This window comes from Nematolebias whitei, chromosome 10 (genome assembly GCF_014905685.2).
Source record: "Nematolebias whitei isolate Nwh7 chromosome 10, NemWhi1, whole genome shotgun sequence".
In the NCBI taxonomy this organism is placed as follows: Eukaryota; Metazoa; Chordata; class Actinopteri; order Cyprinodontiformes; family Rivulidae; genus Nematolebias; species Nematolebias whitei.
Window position 1 is genome coordinate 24,677,987 of NC_056507.1, and position 12,047 is coordinate 24,690,033.

At 40.7% G+C, this 12,047-nt stretch overlaps 1 protein-coding gene across 1 annotated transcript; it reads left to right on the forward strand.

Moving 5' to 3' along the window:
- The first annotated feature begins 432 nt into the window (after window positions 1-432).
- On the forward strand, window positions 433-8,037 carry adm2b (adrenomedullin 2b). Its single transcript, XM_037682863.1, has 2 exons — window positions 433-588; window positions 7,617-8,037. The coding sequence occupies exons 1-2, from the start codon at window positions 491-493 to the stop codon at window positions 8,005-8,007; spliced, it is 489 nt and encodes a 162-aa protein (XP_037538791.1). The 5' UTR covers window positions 433-490; the 3' UTR covers window positions 8,008-8,037.
- The last annotated feature ends 4,010 nt before the right edge of the window (window positions 8,038-12,047 follow it).

The window sequence follows — 12,047 nt, forward strand, 5'->3', positions numbered from 1 at the left end:
AAGCAGGAGCTTTTTCTTCGGACTTTGCTGTAAATGATAGCTTCAGCAGCTTATGTCAGCAAATTAATCTCCCTCTGGGAACCAACTAAGTTCACCGTGAGACAAATAATCAAAAAAGTCATCTATAAAATCTGTTACCTCACAAGAAGTCGAGATGTGGTTTATTTCTAAACCTAACGTTAGATGAGCAGATTTAATGAAGTTGTGGGTTTTGTTGGAGGTTTGGTTGTTGAGAAGGGCAGAAAATAAGCCTCCCTCCTCCTCCTCCTCCTCCTGTGTCAGCAGGGCTTTATAAATGAGCAACGTCCAGCTGCTTCAAGGTTTCAGAGTGTTGAGGGGCAGATGGAGCAGACACACCTGACGATGCTGTCCTTCACCTTTAGTGGACATTTCACCTCCTGGAGGCGGTTTTAGATTCAACGCTCACTTCTGGACATTTTATTTACTTTGAGTAGAGATTTGATCCTTGCTGTTTCTGTTGAGGGTCATTATGTGGGGCCCCTCTCTGGTGTGGCTGCTGCTGCTCAGCCTCCTGCCTCTGAAGGTCCAGACCCGGGTTCTGACAGCGCAGGGAGGTCACAGAGACAGGTAAACAAAACCTTTATTAGTCACATTCAGCAATGTTTTACAGATATTGAGGTAAAGTTTAGTGTGGTAGTAGCTGAGCATCATCCCCAGCACACGCTTTGAGCTATACACATTGTGAAATATCTTTACTTAAAGCATTAACAATAACTGTTGGGAGTCAACCCTGTTTGTCTGTTAGCAAAATATCTCATGAACCGCTGAATGGATTTTAATGAAACTTGCAGAAAGAAATCAATGGATGTGCATCTATGGATAATTACCTTCTGGAGTCAGTTCCAATCAAGATGGCCACTGCAGCTAATCAAAATTAACAGCACAAAATAGGTGGAAACTCGGTCAGTTTTACAGATAATGGGTTAAAACTTGACGTGGCTGCAGCTGAGAGATGTTCACAGCAGATTCTCTGAGAGTAAAATTTAGCTACATTGTATGTGATTGCACATAAAACTTGTTTAACTCCATCCCTTCTTGTTACTCTCATTATAAGATGATCTTAGGTGAAAATCTACAATCGATATTTGTCTGGTAATTGGTTATAACAAACTCAATTGTATATTAAGTTGCAAATTAGTTTAAAATCGCACAAAAATAACACCAAACTTAATATTTCAGTTATTTTAAATTAAAACTGCTAAAGGTCGCAACTTTATTTGCTTTTTAATAAAATGCCTACATTAAATAGATGATCGTTTGTTTATTATTTACTTGGATTATCTTTCAGATTGTTGATGCACAAAACAAAAGAGCAAATTTTGTGTTTTTGTAACTTTTTCTGTTAGACTTTACGTGTGCAATTTAAAATAATATTCTGATGTAGTCCTGTGTTTTGGGCAGTAATTAATGTGAGAACAAGGTCCAGCTACAGAGAAAGGTAATTCCTCTCAGCAGCAGGAGGTGAGACAGAGGTGAGAGCGATTTAATGGGATTTAGGACGGGGATACATGTGCATACCGAGGGGCCACGCTGCACACAAACAGCCACAACACGACAAACTAAAACACACAAAACAATAAGGTGAAAGTCAGACACAAGAAGGTTACGCAAGAGGGATTTAGCTTACATTGTTCACTTGGAAAACTACTTCAGGTCCATATAAATGTGCTGCAAGAATACCAGGACAATTTAAGTACAGGTTTACAACAGAAAGCTTTCTGGATAAAGAGGAGAGAGTTAAAGTGTCTCAAAGTTAATTAACACGGACTGATGTGTTGAACTGCTGCCAAACGAGGAGAGAGAAACTCAAGTGTCCTCCGGTAGCCAGAGAAAGACACGGAGAAGGTTCTGAAATGGTCTGACGGGGACAAAAAGTTTAGGGGGTTACAGCAGGAAGGTGTGTGTGTGTGTGTCTTTACTTTGTCTGTGGACAACCCCATGCTGTGTCTGAACATGGGAGGAATGTTGGAGAAGCTCCTTGTGGTCTCTTCACAGGTTCACAGCCTCAATGACAGCCCACAGAAAGGATAAAAGGTTACAAAATTAAAGGAGCACGAGCTACACTTTCATAATGACGTGTTGATTACTGTGAAACTTTCTTACTCTACAAAATCACTGTTGCCTCTTATGAAGAAGGTTGCTGGATCGAATCCTGGCTGGGGACCTTTCTGGGTGGAGTTTGTATGTTCTCTTCGTGCATGTGTGGGTTTTCTCCGGGTACTCCGGTTTCCTCCCACATACCAAAAACATGCATGTTAGACTAGGTGTGAAGGAAAGTGTTGTCTCCATGTGTCCCTGTGATGGACTGGAGACCTGTCCAGGGTGTCCCGCCTCGTGCACAGTGACTGCTGGATATGGGCACCGGCGTCCCAGAAAGGAAGAAGCAGGTAAATATAATGAATGGACGGACTTCTTCTGTCTTTCCTGTGTTCGGTGCTTTGTCTGTCGTGAGTAGTTTGGTTAAGTTTGAACAAAATAAAGTTATCATCCCGTTGTTAAAGGCAGTGTCTCACTGAGATGTGACTGTAGGAGGTTTTCAGTTTCCCCGCTTGAGTCACGGAGGCTCGCAACCTCGTTGCTTGAATTTTAAACATGTAAACTAGTAGTAGGTTGTCACAACTTGTCTCAAACCCCTTGTGATTTTGTTGCAGTGGTACCTAGGGTAAACCAACAAAGTCCATGCTCAATCATCCAGGTATACAATCCAACAATTTTTAGTCAGGTCATCTGGACAGTTTCTTTTTTTGCTGTTGTGCTGAAATGTTTCACCTTCCATCCAGAAGGCTTCATCAGTCAAGGAAACACACAACACAAAACTGATTCTTCCCCCAACAGCTTACTCCAAAGTGGAACAAACCAGTTCTGTTGGTGCTAAGATGGTCTATTTGGCACGCCCCCTCCTCCAGTGCTGGCCCTCTTCCTCTTCGACAGTCATGTCAAACTGGTTCAAAACCAACAATGTCCATGCTCAATAATCCAGGTATACAATCCAATAACTTTCAGTCAGGTCATCTGGACAGTTTCTTTTTTTTTGTGCTGAAACGTTTCACCTTCCACCCAGAAGGTTTCATCAGGCTTTACCTAGGGTAAACTGTCCAGGAAAATGGGAAGTATGGAAAAGAGATGAAGGAGATTCCAGGGAGGATGAAGAACTTTTTCAGGAGTGATTTGTAACAAGGGTGGCTCTAAAGGTCAAAGGAAAAGTTTACAAGACAGTGGCAATGACAGAAAGACTGGACATAGAAAGAACTGGAAGTAGCAAAAATGAAGATGTTGAAGTTCTCCTTAGGAGTGACAAAGATGGATGAGATGAGATCATCAGAGGTACAGCACAGGTTGAACAACTGGGAGATAAAGTTAGAGAGACCAGACTGAGATGGTTTGGACATGTCCAGAGGAGGGACAGTGGGTATACTGGTAGAAGGATGTTAGAAATGCAGCTTCCAGGAAAAAGACAAAGAGGAGATATATGGATGAAGATAGAGAGGACATGGAGGTAGCTGGAGTGAGGACAGAGTGAGATGGAGGAGGACGACTCGCTGTGGAGACCTAAAAAATGGAAAAGACGAAAGAAAAAAAAAAATGTCTCCAACTTATCTCAAAAGCAAAAGGACCTATAAAAACACAAAATGAACACAGTTTCATGGTAGTTATTGAAAAACTGGTCCACATCTGCTTGTCTTCATTTTAAAGTGAACTCTGGTGGATTCAAACATGGACGTGGGGCTGACTTCATGGTGGCCAGAGAATCATCTTCTGTATAATCGTTTGTCACGCTGCTCTGGCCCACTCTTCTTGTTGGTCTTTCAGCTTGTTAACAATTGAAGGATTTGTTAATTCACAGCTTTCTCTGAGTCCTGCTTCAGCATTTTAGTCGACTTGAGGTCTGGACTTTGACTGTGACGTTATACTGATTCTTTATTTTTCCCAGCCACCCTGTTGAGAATTTGATGCTGTGTTTAGGATCTTTGTCCTGCTTCAGGAGCCACTTTGTCTGAAGTTTCAGCTGTCAGACAGATGGCGTCACATGTGAGGAATGAATTGGTTTACAGGTGTGGAGGTCTTGCAGGTGCAAAACAAGCCAAAGAAGGAATGCATATTGTCCATCGCCGTTCACACCAGAGCTTTAAACTGAGCAATCTTGTGCAATATTGCCAGATGGCATGCCTAAAGTTGTGAATGTCTCTCAGCTACTACCATAATAAAGTTTAGAACAATATCTGCAAAACTGAATAAGTTATGTGTTGCTAATGTTGCAGCTAATTGGAATAACTGGAATGGTTCAGCAGTTGAAAAGTAACATCCAACGATTACTTTCTGTACGTTTCATTATAAAATGTACAATTATTATTATTTTTACAGTGGATATTTGGTAACAAGCACAAACACACAGACAAATGGTCACAAATATCATCAGCCACCTTGGCCTTTAAGCAGCGGGAGATAAAATGGGAAGATGCTGTGATCAGTGTGCCAGGCCTGATCTTTACCCTGAAACCAGCCCTGACTGGTATTTTGATCACTACTCTGGTTGGACACGTTGTCCTCTCTCTGTCAACCCGACACACACACATTCATCCATTCACTCAACATTCTGACATCTAGTGAGACACACACACACACAGATACACACGTTGGCATTATTGCAGCTGGGTTACATGTGCAACATGCCACATGAATGTAGCACACTTACAGAATAGACAAGCTACTGGTATATGCTTTCCATGCCCTCATCTTAAAGTCTGTGCCTTTAGTATGTAGCCGTTTCCCCTCATCACTCAGTGGAAAAGGCACTTGGCATCCTGGTGCCTTCCAGAAAGTTTATGGAGATGTTCTTAAACTGCTCTGTTAAACTTACATCAACAAGCAGCAATCAACATGTAGATGTATCTGTTTAAATAAAGGTTGAATGAAAGATGTGTTTAAAATATCCCAAAGGACTAGGAGGAAGTTATGCTTCGAAGATGATGATTGGTCCATAGTTTTTTAGCTGCTGCATGTTCTGCTATGTTCAACAACTTGTTTCCAACTTTGTGTGAATCTCTGCGCTCTGCAGGAAGAGCAGCACCGAGGCCGAACAAAAGCTGCAAAGTGCCTAAAAGTTGTGAGAAAGAGCTGAAAGACATTTTGTCCTCATTACTCCTGAGTGACCACTTGCACTGAGTCAATTTATCCACTGTTGATGTTAAAGGATTAGAGCTCTTCTGCTCCTTACCCTGGAAACCAACACTTAGGTTGTCCCACGTGAAACTCGTCTAGACGGGGTTAGATGGGCAAAACATTTCTGTGCATTTTTATAACTGGAAATAAATTTAATTGAAGATTTAGAAGTAAAACAAGCTGTAGTTGAGCATAAGTTCAATAGATTTTGTGCTGCAGCTGTTCTTAAATGAAGATTTTAGAGACTTTATCATTTTTCAAAATGATGCCACCCTGCAGCCTCATGTTGAAAAGAAGTTAAAGTAAATGTATTTATATATTTTTTTTCATCTCTGTGCCTGTAAATCTCCACGTAAAACCAAAAGAAAGTTTCTCGTCCACCCCTGGGTCCTTTCACTGTATTGGGGTGTCAAACTCAGTTAGAAAAGGGGCCAAAATTAAAAGCTTTTTTTCAAATCAAGGGACAATTTCAGTGAATACATTAACTCCAGTCAAATACCTGACAGCTTTTCTTGGTTGTAGGTCCCTCAGCAAGAGTTTGATTACTCTCATTTGATGTTCTCTGTCGCTTTTTCTGCATTAAAATCCAAGCTTACTGATAAATTCAAACTGATTTTAAAGTTTCAAAAGCAAACGTATTCAAAAGAAGTCTGCACTCAGTAAGGTATGCTCAGTTTTTAAGCAAAATGAGAAGGAATAAAGATTATTTACTTTTAAAATATTGTCTTAAGGCCAAATAAAATGTTAGCAAAGGCCATATTTGGCCCTCGGGCCTTAAGTTTGAATCATGTGTACTATAGGAAACAACCACATGAGTAAAATGATTAAAACAATTTTGAACTGTGTCCAATTTTGTTACATCTAAACAAAGCTGATTTGAATCTGGAACGTCTAAGAAGGAGAGAGGAATTCATTTAAAAAGAATGTTATTACAGAACACGAGGACAAGAGGAAAAAAGAGCTGAAGACAGCAGGAAGGCGAGACGGAGAGTCTCTGTCGTCTCACTCCTGTTCTCTGTTTCTTGTGGGATGTGTCACAACAAACACGCTGCACTTGATTAACTCAAGATAATATTTTGATCCTCGCTAGACTGATTAAATGTAAGATGATCAAACTTTACGGATCACTAACATATATTTTATACAGCAGTTGTGGTTTTTCCTTAAATAACTGATCAGAAAACAAAACAAAACAAAAAACTTCTCAGTACTTTATCCATGCTGCTGATCCTCGACTTATTTGTGCTGCTGATTATTATCCATGCTGCTGATCTCTTGCCTTTAAACTGCTGTATTCATTCAGATTATCTGCTCACTACAGACTCATGTCCTGGCTGCTGCTCAATATATCGTATTGTTTTACATTATTAGTGTTTAGCGTATATCTTAGATCCTTGCATACCGTTTCTTTTTATACTTTATATTTTTGATGGTTTTGGGTGTAAACGGGACCTCGAGTACACATGTTCGTTCCATCTCATGGATCACATGTGATGCGAATGACAATAAAGAACCTTGAACCTTTGAGTACTTTGAGTTGGGGGTATGCATGTAGTTAAGCAGCAGTAGCAAACAAAACTATTTAGAGGCCTTCTATGAATTTTAGAAGAAAAAAAATGTCATGATTCATCAGCTTTGGGTTGTTGTTTGATATCATTTAGTTCCATATTATGGATTATTGTAATTTTTGTTCCTTGTGTTTGCTTTTCGTATGCATTTCTACTTTATTTCCTATTTCTCTCTGATTCCATTCCCTTTGTACCCCGAGTCAGTCCCAGTGCTCATCTCCAGCCTGCTCCTGGATTCATCAGCTGTTACCATTCGTCTGATCACTTCCTGTCTGTTTTAACTGCTGGTTTCAGGCTGCCATATTGCTTGTTTCCTGCATGTTCCCAGTTTGTTTCTTGTGTGTTATTTTTATTTATTTATATTTTTGTATCTTGTTTAACTGCTCTGTCAGCTTTTGTTTTATTTTGATACATTTTTTTTTCTCTGCATCTTAAATTAAGTCTGCAATCTTGTTCCTGGAAGAAAAAAAAAAAGACAAATGCTTTGTGTGGTTAAAAATTATGGTTACATGTATATAAATATGGTTAAAAATTAAAACAACACAACAACAACAATTGAAGAATGGATCGTGATCAAATTTGGTTTTCATTAGTGAACTTTTCTGCTTTTTTGGTCACCTTTTTATTTTTAAAAAGAGCCCTTTGTAGTTCTGTAATCCTCTATAAATGCACTTTTTTGTTCTCCCCTCTTTTCCTTTCAGTCCGTCTTCGCTCACATTTCAGATGTTGAAAAAGGACTGACCCACAGAACTTCTGTTTCTGGGGGTTTCTCTCAGAAACTGGAGCAGGACCTGTGTCAGTCTTCTGCTGATTTTGCTCTGTCTATGAATATTTCCTCCCTCATTTCCTTTTCGCTTCTTGTTTCAGGTTGAGTTTATCCAGAACGTCTGAATTAGAGCCGTCTTCCCCTGGCATCCTTCCGACAGCGTCTGATCCTTCTGCCGCCATCGAGAATCAAATCCCAGACCAAGTCTGGAGAGCCTCATGGCACAAAGACCCCTCACTGAAGTCATCTGACCTGTCGCTTTATGGGTACAACCTGCAGCTGCAGGTGCCAATCTGGAAGCGTGGGTCACGGGGTCGTCGTCATGCCAACAGCAGTGGTGCGAGGGGTCATGGTCACCTGATGAGGGTGGGGTGCGCCCTTGGCACCTGTCAGGTGCAAAACCTCAGCCATCGGCTCTACCAGCTGATTGGACAGAGCGGGAGGGAAGACTCTTCCCCTATAAACCCCCGCAGCCCTCACAGCTATGGCTGAGCCCCCGGGGCCTTCATTTTAACATCCAGCTCCTCTGATGGACCAACGATGAACTCATGGCTTTGATCCTGAAAGAGATTCTGGTTCCTCACAGCTTGTGACAGTCTCACAAGATCCTGCCGAGAAACTGCCGAAATCTGTGAACGTGACACGAAAATAAAATAGAGATGTACGCGGACAAAGGATCTGATTTTGAACCAACCCGGGTGAAATGTAGCAGGTTAACCTAACATTTAACCAGGTTAACCTGTTATCAGAAGAACAATTGAACCAGATTCGTCTTTTGCTCCATCGTTTCCATGGAGATGTGTTTTCCTGATGACAGTTCACATAAAAATGTGTCATATCTCATATTTTACTTCATGTAACAAAAATTTCATCTGTACTTGAACTTAGTTTTACTACCATTTTAAATGGTTAGTTCAGATTTTATTTTTGAAGTAGGGTTCTGTGGAAAGATTATGAACAATGAATAGCTTACCTGCGATAGATAGCTCTTTGAGCTACTGAAGTTTGGAAAAATTGAATTTGAAGGGATGGTCTGGTGATCTTTGAAGTGATGTTTTGTCAAATAGTTACCTTATGAGCTGTGACATCAGATGTAAAACAGGAAGTACAGAGAAAAGGGCAGAAGTTCATCTCCATGCTAACAGTTAGCCAAACCAGGGCTCCTTTAATAGCATTATCCTTTTGCACTACACCATTGGTTTAGTTTGTTGTTTTGTAGGTGACTGTCATTCTCCTCAGAAACCTGATGAGTGCATCTGGTCAGTCCAAAAGTTTACACAGCTACCAGTGCACTGATTCAGGCAACCGCCTCAGGAGATCAGCATAGTACCACAGAGCAACCTTTTTAATAAACTGCTTTAAAAGCCTGAACACAATACAAAAGAGGTTCCACACTGGCTAGCCTTTAACCTAGCCTTGAGTAAAACTTTGTCAGTTTCTTCATACCACGTGTTCTGGTGTTGTACAATTCATACAACACAAACTATGTACTATCTGACAATGTGACACTTCAAAAATCACCCAACTATTCCTTTAATCCTGACCAGATTGACAAGCTAATGGTTAGTCTAAGTGTGGCCATGATCAAAAAGGCCTTCCCCTGTTTTGAACATTAATCTGAAAACTTTTAATAAATAACCATGTAATGTGAAAGTGAACGTGAAGTAAAGGTTTATAAAATAAGCATCTTAACAGCTGTGAAAAATGTAAGACTGGGATTGTTTTAACATGGCCCACTTTGATTAGGTCCCCAGTTGGCCAGTGTGGTCAGAGATCACGCTGTTTCCATGAGCTGAGGACGTTCAAACAGCCATCTATGACAGGCAAGATGATTACTCAAAACGTTTCCACAGAGACAATTAATTCTCGGATTAGGTACAATGATCAACAGTAAAGATAAGCAAGGAACCAGATCCAATACGTTTTTATTTTAGCACTGACATTTCAGTTATCAGGCAGCGTGGGTCATGACATCATTGACATTTTGTAACGACTGAAGTTCTAAAGAAAAGTGTTTCTCAAACTTTCCAAACTAAACCCTCTGTTATGTTGATCCTGCTGCCTGAATTTTTCTGCGCTCTGCAATAATCTCTTAAAGGCGCATTTATCTCCCCCTGCAAACAAGTTTAAGATGAACAGAAACAGCCAGTCAAACCCAGATAACCCGTCACCCTGAAGTCCACAGTGCACACAATCAGCCAAAGTGTCTGCTAGCCCTAATCCATGGCCAGTCTGCACACGGAGTCTCTCAAGTCTAAAGGAGGTCAGGGACACTGTCAAGTGCCGTTCACTGTAACCTGTAACGCTGTTTCCTGCTATAAATGCAGACCATCAACTTTTTTCTTTGAGATTGTTCTTTTTTACTACATGTTCAGCCTTTCACGTTTCTGTAGATTTACAGTCATTTGTTATTAGAAATGCATGAAAGCACTTTATCTGCCTTTCCATTCAGCGTGACTTGAATTTGAAAATATTTTTGTAAATGAACGTTTCGGCTTTAAACATCCAACCACATTAAAACATCACTCTAAGTCGTCTTTTGTTGCTTCATTTGACTAATACTTTGGTTTCGCAGCAGCAGACTTGTGTAACAAAACATTTAAGCTGGAGGAGTGAGTGAGACCATTCATATCACAAACCGACTGGAAAGTTTCTCCCTCTCGGTGTTGTTGAACACGCCATCAAATGGAGCTGCGGCACACGCCGACACGTATGACCATTTCGTAACCGGCTCAGTTTACTTCAGGCTTGCACTAAAATCAATCAGAGCCTGACTTTCTTGTTTCCATCACCTCAGTCAGTGTGGGAAACCTGCAGTCGATCCACATGAGGCCTCTTCACATGTGAACAGGCTTTTAAAACAAATCAAAGCTGCAGAGCATTAAAAGATTATTCTGCTTTTTAACTGTACGATTCTTTTCAGTAGGCTACAATAAACTTCAGGGTAGAAGCTGTTCCTCAGCCTAGTGGTTCTACACTTAATGCTCCTCAACCTTCTGCCTGTGGGGAGCGAGACAAAAAGTGTGTGTGCTGGGTGAGTGGGGTCCTTCATGATGCAGGTGGCTCTCTTCCTGCATCTAGAGGTGTAGATGTCTGTGATGGTGGGGAGGCTGACTCCAACAGACTTCTGTGCAGCCTTCACCACTCCCTGCAGAGCTTTTCTTTCTGCAGCTGTGCAGCCTCCATGCCACACGTTGCTGCTGGAGCACAGGATGCTCTCCATTGAACACAAGAACAAGAACTACTTTGGGTATTAAAGGTGCCACGTTTTCTATCCTGAAGAGCAGAAATGTGCAGAAACAAAAAGGGCTGTTTGTCTCATTCATGCAGCTTCACATGAGACAGGATTTGTTTTTCCCTCTTCTCCATGTGGTTTATAAAGTTTCTTGTTAATGACTTCAGCATAAGAAAGTCCTTTTTTTATTATCACAAACTGAATAAATTAAACAAATAAAAAGAAGAAAGGTTAACAATAGGCTGCAAATCTTCCTATGAGCGGGACCTAACAAACACCAGTAAGTTGCATTAACTAAAGCAGGTAACTTTGTGCACTTTTATACACATTTTTTTGCACTGAGTAGTTATTTTTTTATCTTACAGCTTTGAAAATGCAACAAACTGTTAATGCACTCGGTGTGACGTGTACACTCAGTGAAAAGCCAGCTGTTAGGCTCCAACACTTCTGTTGCTCTTCAGAAGCAGCCAATCAGATTTCAGAGATGGGCCAAGCCTCTTTGCTCCTTGTAAGTCTTAACATGTCATCTTAGTTTTCTAACAACTTCAGAAAAAGCTCATAATGTTATTTTGTTTTAATTATTTTCTCAGAAACGTCTTGCGGAGGTCATTAACATCACCCCACAGCAGGAAGCTCAGTGTTCTTTTGGTGCTTATGTTTGGAAGTAGAAATCAGATTCTCCACCACAAAAAAAGTACTTTAAGTCAATGTATACATTAAATTGATTGTAGTGTAAGTTTTTGGCCCCATGATTATTTGTACTGGACAGACTTGTGACCTTGATCAGGACAAAGTAGGCCTGTAAAACAGATAAACGGACGTCAAACCACTATTGCAGAAAAAAACAAACACTCAGTAAACCTTCATCCTCGTCAAATATTTGTTGGCAGCGTTTGTGTTTGCCGACCTCTCACAGAGGAGTCATAAACTGGAACAAAAAGCCAATTTTCACATCATTCATTATTATTGATCAGTCGTATTGTGAGCAGATATTGTCTGTGTGAGTGATGCAAAACCACTGAGACCCAGCAGGAAGTTTGGACTGTCAGGAACAGACAGTAAATACTTGCTCATCCATTGATTTATCTTGTTTGACCCCCCCTTGGTCAACTTGAATCAGCTGACAGAGAAAAGCAGGTCATCTGCCGTCAGATAGGGGGGCTGCTGCGTGCGTAAATGGTCAGTACTCAGAATTCATACTCTTGGCAGAAAGGACTGGACCAGTACAAAGAAAGAACCTGAAAGCATAAGACAGCGTGTGCGTCTCTGTTGGGATCATAACAAAATGATGAAAATC